Below are 20,498 nucleotides of genomic sequence, written 5' to 3' on the forward strand. Positions count from 1 at the left end.
AGAGCGTCCTGAGAGCCGGCAGAGAAGCACCTTCTGCTGCTGGCTGAAGAACCCTCGCTTCTTGTTATTTAGATAAAGGACTGTATATTTTTTCCTATGGGAATTCCTCTTAATTTTGCAGCTGGATCAGTTAAGTGACTTAATCAAAGTCACAGAGTAAATCACTGACTCAGTATAAATTTGGGCACAGCACAGGTCTGAAAACAGAGCACATCTCCTGGAGAGAAGGAGCAAGTGGCCCAAAGAGCCAATAGATATGTGGCTTTTACCTTATTGTTTGGCAGAGCTTGGTCTTTGTATCAGAGTGTGCACTTTATTCCTGTTCAAACTCTTGGATATCCCAGAGGTTTGGTTTTGAGAAATATCTGTCCTCAGTGGTGGATGGGTTTCAAATACCAGTGGGAAGCTGAAATGGATTATCTGGTGCCTTACGAAAGAATGAAGCTCCTGGATGAGAAATGAGGCCATGTCCTACAGGCACTTGTAGGTACCTTACTGAAAGTTTTGCAAGCCTTGGAAGGGAGTTGAGCAGGTGGGACTTGGGTTGTTCTCCAGTCTGCTGCTGCAAGTCCTGCAATACTGAGCTATTAGAGTCATTACTACAAGAATAGAGACCTGTTTTGTTACAGTGTGTGCTGGCACGTTTTTCCCCTTGCTAGAGAAACAGGAATGGTATGGATCTGCTGTTCCCAGAAATCTGGGGCATCACTGAAGCTTTGCACTGTTTTGAGAGCGTCAGAAAATGGTTCCTACCAGGGATCTCTGTTCATGCTTTGATTGCACAAATGTTAGATTTTGAGGATTTGAAAACAATGTTAAGAGTTTGGAGGGTTTGTGTGAAGATGGGCAAAGGAAGCGCTTATGACTGTTGCCATCTTGATGTTCCTCCCAGAAAATGCAAATGGTTGGGGACAGGAGGATTTTAACAAAAGCCAAATACAGAATGAAAAACAAGGCAGCTTAGCCAAAGGGATTGCCCTTATTGAAAATAACTTCCACGTTGCAAAGCATTGTGTTATTTCTAAGGTTTGTGTTCAAAGCAGAGGGCTGGGCATCTTGATTTGTGAAACGTGTTCCTGTTCCACCTCTGACTTAGGGTGTGTCTTCATATGAGCAATTATGCTGCTTACACCTCAGTTTCCCTTCCTGCTGAGTGGAAAGAAAATAGCTGAAGTAATTTCGGGTTTGAGAAGCTTAAAACATTACTTTCGGAAAGCTCTAAAAAATTTCCCTGATGGAAGTTTCTAGTTTAATGCAAGTGATGGTGATGTTGATAAAAAACAGATCACATCTGTTGTACTTGATGAAAATAGTACAGCAGCATTTCAGATGTAAATATTAATTGATTTCTGCACTGCAGATTTCTTCTTGGATATTTAAATTATTGCTAAGGAGGAGGGAAAGGCTATCAGGGAGATTAACAAATCCATTATTAAGGCTGGAAATGGAGGGTTGCCGAAGTGCCATTTAATAAAATGTAAAAAGCCCCTTTCTAAAGGGCGAAGCAGCAGAACACACAATGAAAGTGAATCACAGCTGCCAGAAGGGATGCCAAGCAGCAAGCACTTATAATCAGAAAACTGTACTTACAGATCATTCGGAGCCACTAAATTAAATGATCTCATTCTCCCCTAAAATACTCTTCCCATAGCCCCTCCCCGGTGTTGTCTGTGGATTGCTCAACCACATTTAAAATCAGACTTTGGGGGCTTTTTGGTTAGCAGTTGAATGGCATTGGGCATCTTTGTGCTATTTACTTTCCACCCACTTTTGTTTCTGTCACACTCTGGCATTTTGCAGGCTGACCTGCCCACACGAGCACTTGGGATGGCAACTGCAAGATTTTACAGATCTGCTGTGGCTCCACAGTTGTTTTGCCTCTTCTCTAGGGCTCCTTCTTTGGGGAAATGTCCCACAGTTTATTCCCAAATTTGTCTTTGTTTCACAGAAATTTTTTTTTTTTTTTAATAGTACATTGTTTACTTCAGAAACAAAGACTTGGAAGCTGAGCGTAAATGCAAGAGCTTATCCTACATCATTTCACACAAAACTGATCCTGCTGTTACTTCATTCCAGGGCTGATTTAATTCACCATGTGTATCAGGGTTACCCTCCTTCATCCTCTCTTGTTTTTTATCTTGAACTTTACCTTCATGAGGCTGACACTCTGATAGCTCCTAACCTACCCCTTCATTTTCCAGCCATGGCTTTCCCTATTTATTCCCTAGAGTTGCACCATGTATCTCCCAGTGTGCCATCAGAAAAGCTAGTGGCAGTAGATGCTCACAAGGGCACTGTTTTGAAGTGATTTTGGGGCTTCATCATGAGTTGTTGGGGGAGTGGAGTTGCAGAGTTTGGGTATTTTAATGTTTAGTATTGCTAATCCTGAGAGGCAAATGGCTCTCTAATTTTGGAAGGTTAAAGGAAGCACAGTTAGAGCCCAGAAATGCTCTTGTGTTAACCTCATTGTTGTGGAGAAGTCTGTGCACCTGAGTCCTTTTCCCTAATCCAAGATCTTATGAGCCCTTGAGACTGCTCAAATTTGGAATTTTCCATATGCTTTTAGCAGTCTCCTCTGTGGGCAGTTTCCAGTGTAGAAATACGAGGTGGGGAGAGAGAATACTTTGTTCCCTGAGTTCTCCCCCAGACAAAAGCCAGTGTTTACATGTGCTGTGGTCTGGCTGGGTGTAGGGCTATGAGTGGAGACTGTCCTGTCTGAGCAAGGGCTGGGACTGGCTTTCCCAGAATGAGGAAGGGATGTCCCTGGAGGTCCCCCCAGCTTCCTTTATTTTTCAGCTGTCCCACTTTAAGAGAAACAAAACAAATCAACCCCTAGAGATTCAGTGATGGAAAGGTCTGTGAAAGAACTGAATAGTGGTATTATTTTTACCTCTATCAGCTGCAAGCCTGCAGTTTTCTGAGGAAACCTCAGAAATGGTGAATCAGCAAATTGCATGTAGAGAAAAGTTAGCTACCCTGAATCCACTTTTTTCAGGCCTTCTCTAGTTGAGTACTGCCAACTCTTGCAACTCCATCAGGAGTCTCCTGATACTTTGTGCACTGCCTAAAGCCCTTGCTACTAGACACAAGCCATTGATTGAGAATCTCTGCTTTTTGGGATATTTTCAAGCTACTTTTCTGTCTCCCATTGGGATGGAGGGATGATTGCAAATGTAACCAGTCATGGCCTAAAGGTTCAGAAAATAACCCCAGTCAGAACTACAAAACAGTCTTTGGAGGGTTTCTAAGTCAGAATCAGTTGGAGATTCAGATATTTACTATGAATGTTCTCTGAATGCATCCTTCTTGAGTAAGTCAAATTAGAGACTAGTATCATAGAGTTCTATGTTATCAGGTTTTTAAACTCCATTCCAGCTAATGCCGAAGTTGGTAAAATTCGGGGTGATAGAAGTGATCCAAGGGTTTGTACCTCCATGAAAAATCAAGATGTAAACACAATATTAAATTTCTGAAAAGAGTGATCATACTGAATGGTGTGTGGCAGCATTTGTTAAAATGTTAGATGGTCACTGTTGTGCCTTCCTAATGTGCTACTTCAAGTACAGTGAGTTTGCTGTTTATGGTGTCTTTTGTCTGTGCTCTTAAATCATCTGTGCGCACTGAAAAATGGGTCTTGCTCCTCAGCCTCTCATGAAAAACAATGTATCAGTCACTCCAGCTGGGAATTCCTGGCACATTTTTTTAGTTACATCTCCAAAGGTGAGATGTGGAAAGTTTCCACGCTGTGGCTGTGGCTTTGTCTTTTGTAGCCTCTCTGCTTTATCCTTGCCAAGCCCTGTCATTTCCATGTGGGCCTTCACCCGGAGTGCTGTGTCCAGTTCTGGGCTTCTCGGTTCAAGAGACAGGAAACTCCTGGAGCAGGTGCAGGGGCTACAAAGGGCTACAAGGGGCTACAAAGGTGATCGGGGGCTGGAATCTCTCTCTTAGGAGGAAAGGCTGAGGGAGCCGGGCCTGTTCAGCATCAAGAAGAGATGTCCGAGAGCGGATGCTCTCAATGTCTGTGGGAGGTGTCAGAGGTTGGACCAGGCTCTTTCCAGAGCTGCCCAGCAATGGGACAAGTGGCTGCGGACAGGGACTGATACACAGAAGTCCCACCTGGATGTGGGGAGCTGTGCAGGTAGCTGAGCACAGGCGCAGAGAGGTTGTGGGGTCTCTTCTCTCTCGCTGGAGGTATTCCAGAGCCATCTGGATGCCATGCTGCGCTCTGTGCAGGACCCACCGCGGTCCGTCCCAGCGTGACCCGCTCTGTGATTCTGTGACCGGGCCGCCAGCACGGCCCATCCCCTCAGCGCGGGGACACGCGGCCATGGCCGCGGGAGGGCCGCGCCGTGTGGTGCCCCGGCGGCGGCTCGGTGCTCGGGAACTGCATTTCCCAGCCCGCCCCGCTGCGCTCCGCCCCGCCGCCCGCCAGCGCCGGGCAGAGGTAAACAAAGTGCTGCGAGGCGGCGGGCGGGGCGGCGGCCGGAGGGGCCGGTCCCGCCGCGGGGCTGCCGGGCCGAGGGGCCGCGGCTGGGATCCCGGCAGGGCCCGGCGGGGGCAGCGCTCCCGGCCGCTGGGGACGGGGCTGGGGCGGCAGTCAGCGCCCTCCGCTCCCCGGCGGGAGCATCCCGGAGCGGCTCCTTCCTCCGGCGTTTCCTCGCGTGCTCCCCTGCCGCCCCTCGCCCTCCCCGGCACGGTGTGACGAGGCCCGGGCACTGGGCAGAGACGGCGATCCCAGCGCAGCCGCCCCCGTGCCCAGCGGGGAAGCCGGGAGCGTGGGGGCGGAGGGCGGCCCGGGGCTGCGGAGCCCCCCGGCCATGGAGCAGGTCCAGATGATCAACATCCAGCGGCTGCTGGAGGCGGCCGAGTATCTGGAGCGAAGGGAGAGAGGTAATGGGGGGAGCACGGTGCCCTCCGTGAGAGGAGCGGGGCTGGGGTCAGACCCCACCGAGGGGCGAGAGGACCCCGCAGGAGGGATCAGAGCCAGTGTTTGCAGCGGGATGTGATAAATCCCCAGCAGTGAGGGGCTGCATGAAGAATAGGGCTGATGAGTCCTCCTGGAGGTGGTGGGTGAAGTGGAAGGTTTTTGGAGAGTGGGGGTGATTGATATGGATGTCGTTTCTGGGAGGAAAAGGGGGGATTGGTGTGAAAGTTTTCCACTGGGCAGGAGGGATGGTGGTGGGTGGCTCTGGCTCGGCAGAGACATCAGTGGCTCAGTGAAATACATTTGGTTTGCCTGGTTCAGATAGGTCGGGCAGGAGGAGAGAGATGAGGCACTCTCTGGACTGACTGTTGTGGTTGTTTTTTGTATTTTCAGTGTTTGAGTGGTGGTGTCCTTCCTCCCGGGTTGGCAGAGACTTTATACTTCCCTTTCTCCCTTTTCACCAACTCCCAATCCACTTCCCTGTGAATCTATCCTCCGTCATTTCCCTGAGCTGTTGTGGTTGAGAGCCTCCCCAGCTAGGCCAGTGGGTTAGTGGTGAGGCCTGCCTGCTGACTTCTTTATTTTTCTGTTTCTTTCACCTAATTTTGTTGTTGTTGTTGTTGTTGTTGTTTTGGAGGTTGCTTGTTTTGTTTTTAATGCCCTGCCTGTTGCTCTCTCGCAGAGTGTGAACACGGCTATGCCTCGACGTTCCCCTCAGTTCCCAGCCCTGGGCTACAAGAGCCGAAGGCCACGCGGAGGCTGAGCCGGGCACGGAAATACAGCGGCAGCGGCAGCATTGCCAGTATGGCCACCAGGTACAGTGTGGGCAGCACAGGGGCTGGGCTGCCTGCAGCACGGGACTGCAGAATAAAGTTGGAGACACTGGAGAGAAACTTGCTGTCTTGGGAAAATGGGAAGAGTCTGAACAGCTAGAGGGATTCAGAGCCGGGGCACACAAGTGCAGCATCCATTCTGCGTCCGTAGCAGTGGAAGTAGAGGGGACACAGGGGAGCTGGGTCTGAAGTGGCACTGCCAGCTGACACCATGCCAAGCCTCAGATGCTGCAGAGGGAAGGGAAATAGGGAGATCTGTTCATAAGGTTTAGGCTATAGCTATTCCCATTATATACAGCTGATGTCTTTCCACCCCAGAAATCACTGCTTTTAAGGGATAGTGCATGTGCAGCCTAGGTGCTTTGGGATTGTAATGACTGGCATGATTTGAAGCAAGGAAGTGTTTTGAAATGGATCCCCTACAACAAATGGGAGAGAGGGAGATGACTGACTGTAATGTACGACATGTTAAAAATTCAGTTCAGAAAAACAAAGCTGTGTTTCAGTCTGCCTTTCAGGGCAGTGGGACTTCCCAGCTTTTGATAGCTTGGTAATTGTAGAACTCCATAGTTTTGACAATTATTTTATTATACAATGCCGTGTTTCTTGGTTTCTTAAATCTAGAAGAGACAACAGGATTAAGCCTATTGCCTGGTTCTGTGGTCGCATCTGCCTCTTCCCTCTCATTCCTGTTCTTTTTATTTTCATTTGCTACCTTCTGTAGATTTGTTCAGACCTTGTTGAGATCTTTTAGGATAGAGAAACTTTAGAAACATAAAGTATGCCTTTGAAAAGGCATTTGCAAGCTTGCTTTTACTGCAGCAAGGCCTGTGCAATCCATAAAATGGTGGCAGGTGGCTCAGGTGATTAAGGCTTTCTTAAGGCCATTGGGAAGGACCTGTAAAGGCCTAAGGGAAAGGTGCCTTTGCTTGCAGTGATTCTGCTTCAGCAGCATTTGATAATAAAGGTTATTTGAAGCAATGTTAGGACACCTTTCTGTGGGGAAGTTTTCTTCATCAAGATCAGCATATCTTGAGATCTTTGTATGCTGAATATTTGTATTTGCTTTCCTGCTTCATCCAGCCTCTCCTAATTTGAGGGCTGTTGTAGCTCTCTACTGTTTATCATGAACCAAAGCCCCCAGTCTTGTGACTTTGTGTTGGAAAATGATGAAAAATGCTGAATTCAGGTCGGTATTTTTCCCTTTAGGTTTCCCACATACTATTTTTCCATCCCACACCTCTTTGTCTCAAAGGCCTTTGTCATGGCAACCTGCCCTTCTCCAGAGGAGGGCTGGAAGCACATCCCCCTCAGGAACTCCTTAGCAGTGAATCCAGCAGCCTGTAGGCTGGAGAGGGATGCAGAGCACTCCCAGTCCCTGGGGCAGGGTGCTCAGCAGCCCTGCCAGCACAGAGCCCCAGGCACAGCTCTCCTGGGGCAGCTCTGGTGCTGACACCAGCCTGCTGGGCCCTGGAGCCTGACAGGCTGAATATCATCATGTGGGGGGAAAGGAACAGAGAAGCAGAAAAGGTACTTTCTAGCTTTACTTAAACCTTCTTTATCCAAGGAATCCTGAGGCCACATTGGATCTTTAGAGTGAGAGCAGTTACCCAGGGCATTGCCTCCGTGGTTGTTTCAGCCTCTGACAGTGACCAGTGCCAGGTCTGCTCCAGGCAGGGACCAGAGTGGCTCTTTTGGGGAGCTCAGACCTTACATGTGCAGTTGGAAATGGAAGTTTCTTTTAGCACAAGTCGTAGCAGCTTGCACTTGCTGTAGGAGAGGCAGGCCTTCCAGATGGCTGAAGTGCCGGGAAGTGACAACTGTGAAGTTTAGGGTGCCTCCAAATTCACTGCAGTGTCTTTTGTGTGATGCTGAGTATAGCATCAGCCTTGTTTAAGGAAGGCTCTGTATCATCTCTTCCTGTTAAAATCAAAGGGGCAATTCAGTAAGTTCTGTCTGGTAGAGATGGAATAGACTTTGAATTAAATATCAAGTCCTTGATGGGGAAGAAAACTTACATTTCATATGTGGACAAGAGATTTTCTTAGATTGCTTTTGTCTCAAAATGTTTCATTAGTGTAGAGAAATTACACATTTAGATCTCATGCAGATCTTGTAATTTAGCAGCCTCCTGTAAAAATATCTCTCAAGCAACCTTGGGAAAGCAGTGATGTTTTCCTTTTTTTTTTTTTTTTTTTTAAATCGATACACTTTTACAAATTGACACATGTACATTGTTGATGGTATTCATTGAACCAAATAATCCATGATTTTGTGGTTCAGGGTATTTGTGAAGCCTAGATGCTTGTTTGATTCATAGCTTAAATCCAAGTATTTTCCTTCAGCATTTGCAGCCCAGACATGACAGCTGTTTCCTCCCAACAAGCCCTGTGCTGTCATTGCACAAACACCCAGAAAGTTCTGAGGAGCAGACAGCCCAGTTCTGGGTGGCAGTGGTGGAGCAAATCTTATTCTTATAGAACTATGGTGGTCTCACAGTCTCAGCAAAATAATTCTTTTCTACCCCAAATAGGGGTGTGCAAATAAGAGGGAAACATTGCTTCATGATTTCTAATTCATGTGATGCAATTTTAAAGAAGGATCTTGTGGCTCAGGTTCTCTTTTCCTTTGCTTGTCTCCATTGTGCAACCAACAGCATGGAGATTGCTGCAGAGGGCTTCCCTCTGCAGTCATTACCTACATGCACGTGCAGTGTTTTGTGTAGGTATTTGAAAGACCTAGTGAGTTTGATTTAAAACATAAATGTATTTAAAAATACAGTTTTGTTTTAATCGAGGATATTTTGGTATGGGAAATGATCCACCTGCAGAAAATAAGGGGAGAATCACAGTCATTGTTACCTGATGTTTAGAGTAGACAAGGGAAACTTTTTTTTCAACAAATTCTACTTAACACACAAAAAAGCCAAAACCCAAGCAAGTTAAAAACCCAATTAAAAACTCAGCCGGCATGTTATATGTGAATTGAATATTGCCTCCTTAAATTTGCTCTTGACAAAAGTATCTTCTGGTTTTTGGAATTGGATGAAAAATGAACAGAGGCTTGTTACAGCATGTAGTATCACTTATTTAATGTTGCTTTCTTCAGAAGATGTTTCTGGGGCAGAACCTGAGTTCTAAAATGTTGCTAGAGAAGTGGTCTGTGCTGGGAGTGCAGTTCTGTGAGTACATTAACTTGCACTCAATGTCACTGGAAACTGCTCTCATGGACCCTACATGTGCAGTTCTAATAGACCCAATTATTTGAAAGGTTCATTATAGTTAGTTAGGATTAGCCTGGCTTGATATTTATACATTTTGGAAAATAGTTGAGAAGACTTTTTATCAATTTAAATAATTGTGTCAGCAGGAAATAAAATAAACAGTAGGGTTGCTAAATTATTTCTTCCCCCAATAGTACCATCAATTTAATGAAGTTAAGATTTATAACAAAATCTGAAAGTAAGTTAAACTATTAGGTTATCATTTATGTTTTGTTTTTATTTAGGCTCTCAGGCATGTAGAAGGACTGTTTTTTGGTCTAATCCTGGGGAAATACTGAGCATCCTCCCAGAAGCACTGGGAGCCCTCAGCTCTCCCAGGAGACCCATGTTGTTAAGGGCTCTCAAAGAATCTATTGCTCAGTTCCATGGGGGAAGGTTTGATCTCTGTCCAGTTTCTTTTTCCTTTCATTTTCCTCTCTTCCCATTATTCTCCCTTGTGCCTGGTGCTGCTTCCCAAGGGCCTTTCAGCCTGGTAGCAGAGCTAGGAGTCAGCAGCTGTGATGAGTATGGTAAGGCATTGTGGATATGTTATCTTGGAGATCTGTGTGTCAGGGGTTCTCTGCCCTTCTGGTTGTTCTACTGGTGCACCTCCTCATTTTCTCTGTTATTGCACTCTTGTCTACCCATAAGAAACTTCTTTTCCACTTCTACTTGATTCTGTTCTAAATCTTCTCTGTAGGCCTTTGCTCTCATATCCTTTGAAACTCTCTCTTGAAGGTTGATATGGGGACTGTACTGCTGAAACCCTCAGGTATTCTGGGCTTTAAGCTTGGTTTGCTCAGTGTCTCAGAGCAAGGACTGAGGGGTGGGTGTGTAGGTGTGCATTAGGTACTCCATGTGCCTCAGGTGATGGCTTCATGTGGCACAGCTTCACAGACGTGGGTGCAGAAGCTCAGAGGATGTGGCTGCAGGTGAATCTGTAAGTCAGCCTTGGATGTCTGGTGCACAAGAAGGTTGATTTACCACAGCAGCAGTGCTGTGCAGCTGTGCCTCACTGTGCAGGGGAGGAGTAAGGGGGTTGGTGAACACTGCACAGTTTTAATATATTACATCTTTTCTGTCAAAGGAGGTTTCTGCCCTCAGCCCCCCACATCGTCCTGCTGACTGAGTACCTGGCAATTTTCAGTCCTTCCTAGAGCCTCTGGAGTTAGGGCAGTGCTGCAATTACCATTTTATTAGGAGAGAGGGTGTGCAGGTGGCTGAGTAGTTTGCCTGTCTTGTGTAAGGAATTCCTGAAAGAGCAGATCACTGTGTCAGCTCTTGATCTATTTTTTTTCTTGATCTGTGTTGATCTGTATTTCTGCACAAAGCCCTTACTCCTTTCTTCACATCCCAGAGACCTGGTCTCTGAGACTTTTTGTCCACAACTTTCCTGCTTCCTAGGCCCTATCAGTTGATACTTGTTTCTGGATGATACTTTGTTTATTTGCTTGTGAGTTTTTTGGTTTTTTTTTCTTTTAATCTTCTAACTCTGGATCACACCTCACTCCACAGTTCGTGGGAGTTGAGTTTTGACTCGCTGTGTGTAGGTGGGTTAGAATCTGGCCCTTGTGTAATATGGGGGGGATAGAGGCTGCTTTCTGCCTCAAGCCTTGTAGTGCCTTGTAGTGAAGCTCTGTTCATGGCTCAGGACCTGGCTTTGTTCATAGAGTACAAATCCACACGTGTAAAACAGAGAAGTGTGAGATCTGCTGTGCCATGTTTTGAGTTATGCTTCATTTTGATAATGTAGAAGCATTATTACTAGAATCTGGAATCTTCATCTTCCTGTTGAAATGCTGTTTGGAAGTACCTGGACACAGTATCTTGCATCCCAGTAGAGGGTATTCATACCTGAATATGCTAGTTAATTTTTCAAGAAAGAGAAGCTGAACAAAGCTGAGCTGTTAAGGATTGCTTTTCTCTTAGGGATTTTGAGGCAGACTGGCCAGCAGTATTGAGTATAGTGAGGTATGTGCATGACTTCTTTTTGAGAAAGCATAATGACAGTGGAAGTGTTGGGCTGGAAAGCTGGATTGTTTGCACATGAGGCAGATCACCCCATATTCTTTGTCTTTGTAGGTTTGTACTGGCATACAGGTGCTCAGAGAAGGCTGGCAGGTAGGACTGTACTCACAGAACTCTATTCAGCCTCAGCACATCCCCTCTGCCCATTTGATGTAATTTGCCCCAGTGTAATCTGCAAGTGTAGATAAGCAGCTCCTAGTGATGCTGGAGTTTCTGAAACCTGCCAGCACTACATTGTGTGAGATCCTGCCACGATTTGGAAAACAAAAAAGAACCCCATGTAGGTGAGGTTTTTTTACAGTGTCTTCTCAGTGGTGCCTGGCTTTCCAGTACAACTGGCAGGGAAAACACAGAAAGTGGGATGAACACAACAAATGGCATGAGAAGCATAAACCCCCACCCCCTGGTGAGGAATGAGGCCTCCAAAAGTGATGTAAAAGCTGATGTAGCAATTTCCATGGGGGAACCTACTGTGTTCCTCTTTGTCACCCTGTTTATTTTGTAACCCTCCAAGGAAGAAGATCCTGCAGAGCTGCAGTTCCTGTTTTCCTTTGTGTATTAGTGATATAGCTATGTATAGGGGTATCTGGGTAGCAGGGAGTCTATGCAGAAACCCATGATTCCAGGCTCAATTTATACTTCGTGCTTTCAGTAGTTGTAGAATGTAATTTATGTTCTCTTTAGACTATCCAAGTTGTGCAAAGAAGCCTTTTGTGTAAACTAGAAGTAGGCCCAGTTGTTGATGTTATCTGCAACTGAGCTATAATTCTCTGCTGCAGTACCTGTCTGCTGTGAAGTGCCACTGTGTGTGGCTGAAGGCTGATGATCCCTTTTTCCTCCCAGATTTGGGGGACTCCTCTACAGTAGGGGTTAGTCAGGGCTCATGCTGTTCATGTTGCAGCACTGCCCAGTTAGAGCTGTGCTGCAGCTGCTGAGGGCTGATTTGCATCACTGATCACAGTGCTGGTGTGATGACAGGAAGCTTGACAATTTGGTTCTTATATTCTCAGGGTCTTTTGAAATGTGAAGCTTGTTAGACCCAGCCCCTAGAGAAATTCAGTGTCCTGGGATGTGGGGAGGATATTTGGGCCAAACCTGGTCAACTGTTCCCACAATTCTCTTATTTTCTCTTTCCATTTTGTTCACTGTACAGGCAATTTTCTGGTTGAAGTTGTACTCCTTCTTTGTCTGTTATTTTGGTTTTTCTCCCATCTCAGCACTATTTGTACCCTTTTTATATCTTCTCTGTGTAATGCTTCATCCACAACACATGCAGGGATTTATCCTTCATGCTTTTGTTTAACCTGACCTGGTGCTGTGCTCGGCAGTCAGAACTGGTTGTCACCTGTAGTGTTGTTTCCATCTGCTCCCCTGTTTGTAGGTAAGACTGACTTTTTCCTTTTTTGCTCCCAGTTGAGCTTTCAAATCCATTTCTATTTCTGACCCAAACAGACTGGTCAATTCCTGCTGCTGAGCTAATTGTCTTGCTTGTTGGAGTTCCTGCTGTTCATCATCTCCCAATCCCTCCTGACAAACGTCTGCCCAAATTCAAAGACTGGCTGCTATTTGTTCTCCTCCTGAGAGTGTTGGCTCTTACTCCCTACCTTCTTTGTACCAACAAAGATAGGATTTGTTTTTGTTGACTTATTTTGAGCTCTCTTGATCAGAGGCTGCGGGTCTCTGGGGCTGTGCACTTGGCTGGCCTTTGCCTGGATCTCTTCTCTATGAGACACTGCCTTGTTGATCAGCTCAGAAAGAACAGGCCTGCTTTTTCCATCTTGCTGGATATATTCCCATCTCACTTTTCTGTGTTCCCTACTGTACTTTCAGTCCTTTCATTCTCTGATATGAAAGTGATTTCACTTCAGTTCTGTTGCTTTATGAATCCAGTTTGAAGTAGCCTTAGATGATTTCCAATATTATCTTAATTACTTGCTAATGCTTTGCTGCTTGCTCTGTGACAAATAGGCATGTGGACTGAGAGCAATTTTTTTGCCTCAGTTTTGATTAAAGTTCCTCTCCATAAAATAGTCAATTATTTTCTGTAAGCTTCTCATTTATCTCCTGCCATCTGTTAGACCATCAAGAAGGAAGAAGTTGTGGGAAAGGACAGATCACACTGGAACTGCTGCTCCAGTGGTCATTTCCCAGGAGTCTGGGCAGCACTAAAGCAGCATATAGGCATGGTGAGGTAACATGGCACCAGTTCTGGTTTGTCTTTAACAGTGAGGCTACAAAGTGCAGCAGTTCATGAACTGCTTCACAAGCAGCCTGGCCATCTGGGAGCTGTGGGAGGTAGCCACCTTGCAGCCTTCATGTTAGTTTGTGCTGCTTGTGAGCCAGAACTGTAAGAACAGAAGAAATCAAAGCTCTTCCAGTTTTCTCTGCCTTTTTTTTCCATGGGTCTCCCAAATCCTGGATGAGTGTGGCCTTGTTGACAGAGTACAGTCCCAGGCACAAGGGCATCTGGGTTCTCTTCCTGATTTTTCTTACAGCCTGTGGGGTCTTTGTGCCTCAGTTTCCCTACTACAACATGTAGCTAACAGTAGTGTTAATGTATTTTCCTGTTTTAAAGTATATTTCCCCCTGCTTTTATCTCCAGTCACAGTATTGCAGCAGTATAATTGTAACATGAGAGATAACTAACAAGCCTAAATAGAAGTGAAGGAAGTCTGGCCTGGCCCACAGCCATACAAATGCCATCAGTTTCTTTTCAAACAAAGTGCAGTTCAGTCAGGTGGTGTTTACTCAAAAAGCCTCATTTTCCCCAGTGCATCTGAAGGCAGTTTCTTGAGGGCAGAAGATGCGTGTTTGCAGAGAAGTGCATGTTCCCCAAACAGACTGCTGCACTGCAGAGCACACTGCCTGGGCTATTTCTGGAAATGACCATCTTCCTCAAAAGGGTAATGTTATGTGTGGGAAGAAGCATGGTATAGGGCAAGGGCCTGGCATGCTGGGCCCTTGGATCATTTCCTGAGTCTGCTGCTGAAAGGCTGCACGATCTGGGCACGTCAGATGACCTACATGGCTCCTACCATCTGCACATTATATGGCTCCCACCATCTGTACATTGGGGTAATGCACACACTTTTCTAATCCTGTTTTCTGGAAGCAGTGGTGGTTTTGGAGATTGTTACTGTTTGAAAGAAAATGAGACTTAAACTCCAGGTTTTCTAGGTAGATTTGAAAATTGCTTCCTGTGTCTTTATTCTTTCTCTGTGAACCACTGCAATTCAGGTACCAGAAATTTGGATACTGGTTCTGATGTGGCCTTGGAAGTGGCCAAGTTGCTGACCATGTAGTGAGACTCACATACCCTGCTGGAGGTCAGCAGGACAGGGACCACATAGAGAAGTGTTTGTATTTTTCTGTCCTCATTCTTTGTCATGTTCTTCCTTGTTCATGGTGACATTTTTCTTCAACAGATCATGACATAAAAATTTTTGTCAATTTATTAAAAAAATGGGCAAGAATCTGTTTATAAGAAACTGAAACTCCTTTGCATCAATGGATCACAGAAAAGAATCTTGCCTTGGTGAAGGTAAAAATCTTTTTCCTGGCTTGTGAGAATCTACTTGAATTGTCCAAGTTCTAAATTGTTATAGAAGATATTGTCTGCTGCATGTCCAAAGGGGATGGAGTAGGGTTTCTCTACTGAAATGGCTAAGGTACTTCACCAAGTGAACAGACATCAGCCCTTGTCTCTGATCTGTGTGTACTAGCCCCTGTTAAGTAGACCTGGTTAACTGTGAGCTGGGAAGAGAAGGAAGTGGTTTCTGTAGGACTTTTGCTCACTTGTGGCAGAAGTTAGAAGGCAGACAAATGGAACAATGAATACCACTTTGGAGAACTTGCTTCACTCTTGACTGCTGTCAGTTGCCCCTTTCAGGCCAGCTTGTTGTGGGAGACCCCATTCCTCACACTGTTTTTTTCCAAGATGTGAACCTGGGATCTGGACTGCAGAAGTGCTGGTGGTGCACAGCCAGAGGGGCCATCAGCAGAACCTGTTCTTAGAATATGCAAAGTGGCCCAGAAAACCAAGTCCTTGGGGGTCTTCATGGAAGTGCTCAGAGGAACATGAAGATGCAATTCTGATTTCTCTGTTTCTTAGCTTCTGGTTTGGAAAGTCAGGGTGCATGACAATAAATGTGCTTGTGAAATGCCCAGCTACTGCTCTCGGTGAGCCTGTCAAAAAGCCTGTAAGGAAAGCACCAGTTCTGTATTCAGAGCAGGGCTTGGCTTGAGGCCACACAGTGAACAATGAAGAGAAAACAAAATATTGAATAGCTGCTTGTTCAGCAAACCTAGTTCCTCTTGGCTGTGCAGGGCCTTTGCATGAGGACAGTTTTCCCCTAGCATTTGGGGCTAGGATGGGTATGTAGGGTCTCAGGTGATGCAGGAAAAAGCCCACACCAGCACACTTGCTCCCAGCCTGCACTGTGGAGAGGGAAACCAGCTGGGGACTTCTTTACTGGTCCCAGAGTGCAGTACTGAATGCAAACAAAATTCCTGCTGTTGGGAAAGCTTTCCCTGCAGAGTGTCACCTTGTGCTGCTTATTAGGGTGTTAGTATGGTTTGGGGGAGCTCAGCTCTGGAACTGGGATAAACTCGTGGTGCTCAGCAAGGAGGAGCTGTCTTCCTGCTCTTTTCTCCCCTGTGCTGAAAAAGCTGAACATGCTCCAACAGAACAAGGCTGCTTCCCCAGCAGAGGGTTGTGTCTGATATGCCTGTTGGTTGAGTTTTATCAGTAAATTAATACTGCTTTGTTATTGGCTCCCATTTTAGATTGTTCTCTGGCACTTTGTCCAGTTTGAGAGTCAGGTTAGCCCACTTGGCAGACAGTGGGCAAGACTGGTTTAGGTTTGGGTTGTTGTTGGTTGTGGGCTTTTTTCCCCACTTTCCCACTTACACTTCACAATGGTTACATTATTTTTTTGAGGTATTTGACCCAAGAGTCAGATGGCATGAGTGTTCATGTTAGCTGTCTCTGGGATGCCTGAGAACAGCTACCTTATCCTGGGGATCAGGGAACCCGAATTACCCTCTGCTCTGCCACAGATTTCTTGTGTGACCTTGGGAAAACTATTTATAGTTTTTGTGTGTTGGTGTTGTCCCCCTGCATAAAAAATATGAAAGACTTAATTTGGAATGTTGCAAACAGAAATAATGATTATGGGGAGCAGGTACCAAATTGAAAGAGGCTATGTAAGTAGTGTGGATGACTTCGAATATATTTACTTATTCAAGGGAAGCATGCAGTATACTTTTAAAAGTTATTTTGACTGAGTCTTGCAGGAGACTTTCCCAGTACTGTGCAGTAACCCAGGGGTAGGTGACTTTCTACACATGGAGGAGCTCTCGTCCACTCTTTGAGCTGGAAACAGACTGTGTGGCCATTTCTCCTTTTGCAAAGATGAACAAACATGAACAGATGCCAGTACGGCTGCGTTCCCTTCTCTGCTGGAGACAGAGAATGTGAACTTTGGAAAGGGTCTGGCTTGGTCCTGGGAAAACAGCTTTGATCAGAGCCTTGGGAGGAATCTGATACCGTGTCGGTCTAAGAGCGACAGAAAAGCCAGCCAGAGTTTGGGGCCAGGTTAATCTGGTGCATCTCCTTTGACGTCAGTGAGAAGGTGAAACAGTCTGTTCCATCCCTCACCTCAACTCCTTGTGGAGAAGAATTTACCCTGGACCTCAAGACCAGGCAGTGTAGGGGATCATGAGGTAGTAATAGCTTAAGATAATTTTTGTCTCTGGTATTGCTTGGAGGGAAACATTTTGTTAGGTTTGCTGATAGGCAAGGCTGAGGTGATGCTCTTGTTAGACTTGAGGCTGCTACTTGCAAAGGGCATAAGGATGGCAGCAGAAGGACTCCTGCTCCGGCTGTGCCATCTTCTGTTCAGCTGCATCTCTCTCCTCCTCACTGTACGAGCTCATGGCAGTGTTAATACCATAAGTTACAATGTTCCCAAGGCTCCCCTGCAGCTCTCTCCGGGCTTCCCAGAGCTGAGGTGGGTTTACAACGCCCTTAGAAAGTGCTCTTGAGCACCTCTGTCTGGGCAGGAAGAGTTAGCTCTTGTGCAACTTTCATTTGTCTTGCCATTGGGCTGGGAGTCTCACGTGCTGCTGCTGGTGAAGGTTCTTTGTGGGCTTCCCAGGCTGCCTTCTGCACTGGCTCCATAAGCTGCTATGGTGTTGGAATCCTGGCAAAACACTGGGGTTCTTCAGCAGACAAGTTCTGTTTTGTGGACTCAAGTGGATTTAAAATGTCAAAAAGCTGTTGATCACCCTTCTTTTCCATGATTTTGTAATTTTTGAGGAATAACGTGCATAAAAAAAAAGCTGTGATGTAGTTCACTGATTTCAGAAGGTTTGGTTATTCTTGGCTTGGGGAACGGAAGAAGGCATTTCCTGCAGGATTTAGTGGCCCAGTGAATGAGTGTCAGAAGAGCCAGAAGGTGGGAAGGGTCTGCAAAATGAAGTAGAAAGAGCTTGTGTATGGTGTGGTGATGCATAAGCAGAAGTAGCTGAACCTAAGTAAAACAGAGACAGCTTCTGAGTAAGACAGAGAGCAGTTGGCCTGGTCTGCAGAACCATTGATGTTCTTCTTTTGCAAAACATTATTCAGGTAACTGTACCCTAATTTTCACAAGCTGGTGGGTTATTTATTTCATTATTAAACTCTTGATAAAGCTGAGTGGAGTGAGTGAATTTGGAGGAGAAGCACTGGGGTCTGTGTAGGCATTAAGGATGTACTGGAAGAGGCCCCTTACTTATGGCCAGCAGCACCTCCTGAGACAACAGTATATCTGTTGTGGTGCAGATGGAGATCTTGGAGTCCTGGCCTCCTCTGGAGACAGGAGCTGATGCCAAATACAGGCAGGAAGATGACCAGGTTCAAGAGAGATGACAGGATTGTTGGGAATAAATGCCATCTGTGTATTGCATAGGACAAGGGCTCTCGAGGGCTGTGTTTTCCTCCATAGAAAATAGTTACCTCACTGAGAACCCAAACTAAAATGCAGATGTTCTGCAAATGCATGTATTGGCCCATTTATCAATAATAAATGTGTAGACCAGAAAGGTCAGCTATGTTTAATGTCATATGGTAGTTTTGTGATTTTAATTACAGTAAAAACCCCAATGATAAATGAATTCACCGCTCTTTAGAGCTTGTTGCTTCCTGATGCTGTCTTGCCTTAAGTGTGCTCAGGCAAGGTTTGGTTGCCCCTGCCATGGTAGAAGAAATTTTATTTAAATAAAGAAAATGAGGTAAAGTGGCAAATTACATGCAGATTCTCATTTGCTAGGGAACTTCAGTGTAGCTTAATGTTTCAGCAATACCTTGTTACTGTGTTGGATAGCAAGGTTGCAGGCAGTATCACTATAACTGGCATAAAAAGCTTTTTGCATTTGACCTTAAATTAGAATGACTAATAATTGCTGTTTCCTTCTTTCTTCATATTTTTTTATGCAGTTTCAGGTGTCTGGAGTAAATTGGGATAACTTAGTTTGTCCTCTTTCAACTTTTTATTGCTTAAAATCTTGACAGGAACTGCTCTGCTTTTTTTGTTGTTGTTTGCGTGGCTCCTTTATCCTAAGCTTCTGAAACGCCTTCTTGATCTTTATCCAAGCTATTTTCAAAATCTAGTGAGCAGGATCCTCCTCCTTAATAACATTTATTCAGTTTTTAGGAGTAGTTATCAGTTTGGATGTTTTAAGTTGTTAAAGAACTGACTGCTGTAGAAACCAGACTTTTAAATGAGGACCCTGCAGATGATTTGTGCTTGAGCTCCTTCTAAATCACAGCTGACATTCTGAGCAGTGCCAGTACATGAGCTTGGTCTTTTGTTTTCCCCTCTGAATGTGCCCATACCCTCCTGGCTCTGGTTTCAGCTTTGCAGGTTGTGCTTGCCCTGCCCACCTGGCAGCAGGGCTGTGGATTCCCCTGGTTTGTGGTCCATGCTGAGCAGCAGTGTCCTTGTTACCCTGGGAGGCACAGGCTGTGCTGCATGTCACAGTGGTGTCACTCTGAGCACACCAGTGTTCACTGAGTTTTGGTGATAGTTTTCAGCTGTGCTCTTCATCCTGTACCTGTCAGGGAGCTGGTGCTGCTGCACAAGGATCAAGGATGAGGCCTTGATTTCAGTCTGCTGAGAGTTTCTTGAGTTCTCAGTTGATGATAAGAGCAGCTCACTTACTCCAGTTGCATTTGTTTCTGTACCTATTTAAGACAACTTTTTTTTTCTGCATTGTAGAAACTCCTCCACTTTTTTCCACTTTACTGACAGCACTGTCCTTGTTTAACTCCGAATAAATCTTAGTAGCATGTGCAGCCAAAGATGAGGGGCAAAAACTAATCTTTAAATTAGGAGCTATAGAAAATGAAATTGTTAATGAACAGAAGAGAGAGGGGTTTTTTTTCCCTTTATGTGTTGTGCAAGTAAAAAGAAATTCACAGAAAATGTGAGTTAGTGAATGGTGATAGTGGGGAGAAATACTCAACTTTTTTCCTAAATTTGGGTGAAATAAAAAATTCAAACTTTCCCAGATAATCCCTAGTGGGACTAAACAAAATACAGGCAGGTAAGAGAAGAAGCCTCCCTGTAGGATTCATTCAGTGCTGCTGAGATTCTTTCATTTGCATTCAGCTTCAGTGGGAATGTGCTGGGGGGAGGAATTACTTTTTTTTTTTTCCTTGCCACAGACGTGGTTAAAAGTCACAGCGAATATTTTCTGACTTGGTGAAAAGCCTGTGACCTCTCTCAGTTGTCTTGTTCATCAGAAGGCAGATAGGTAATAAAGAGTCTCCTGTGTGAGAGGAGTAAGGAGAACCTGCTGTTTTAATTTTGTTCACAGCAGTGGGCCAAACTTTGTTCTTTCAGTGCTGGCCTTGGTAATTGGCTCGATATAATATAGGAATTCAAGCCATTGCATATCTTTGGCCTTATAACTGCTAATGTCATAGCCAAGAAGAGTGCACAGTCTCCTGCAGGAACATACAGTAAAAAAGAACAATAAGCATGTTTCAAACTACATATGGGCAGTGGTTCTAAAGGGCCTCAGCTTGGTCCTGATGGGTTCATTTGAGTTCAGGTTGCCTGGACAAATGGATTTTGCTGGTTTAGACTTGGAGTGAGGGGGGAGATGTGGGTTTGGTTTGGGAGATTTTCTGGACCAAATATTATGTTCATGTTTCTGATTCCTGGGAGCCAAAATGAAGGCATCCATTGTTTTTGGAGGGGAATTCAGGAGTTTTTTCAACATGAAGTTTGACTATAGTATGCCTTGCTTTTAGGGTATCCCATGTCCTCCTGAGCAGGGTGGCTTGCACAGGTATATGGTAACAATTTGTTTTTTCTCTCCTCACAGCCATGGTCAGCTAAGGCCCATTTGCCTTGTTTTTGCAGACATCCACAGTTTATTCATCATTTTCATTGAGGTTCTAACA

The 20,498-nt window shown here is 45.3% G+C and overlaps 1 protein-coding gene across 2 annotated transcripts in view; it reads left to right on the forward strand.

The window, feature by feature from the left end:
* Nucleotides 1–20,498, forward strand: part of MXI1 (MAX interactor 1, dimerization protein) — a 55,473-nt gene that overhangs the window by 5,095 nt on the left and 29,880 nt on the right. Inside the window, exons 1-2 of one of the 2 annotated variants that reach the window (XM_079313227.1) lie at nt 4,636–4,890; nt 5,607–5,739. In XM_079313227.1, the coding sequence (XP_079169353.1) occupies nt 4,818–4,890; nt 5,607–5,739 (206 nt within the window). In that variant the 5' untranslated portion in view covers nt 4,636–4,817. Of the gene's footprint in view, nt 1–4,635; nt 4,891–5,606; nt 5,740–20,498 lie in introns of those variants that run through there. The other variant, XM_079313226.1, reaches the window with a different exon arrangement.

The sequence above is a fragment of the Erithacus rubecula genome (genome assembly GCF_903797595.1).
Source record: "Erithacus rubecula genome assembly, chromosome: 9".
Classification (NCBI taxonomy): domain Eukaryota; kingdom Metazoa; phylum Chordata; class Aves; order Passeriformes; family Muscicapidae; genus Erithacus; species Erithacus rubecula.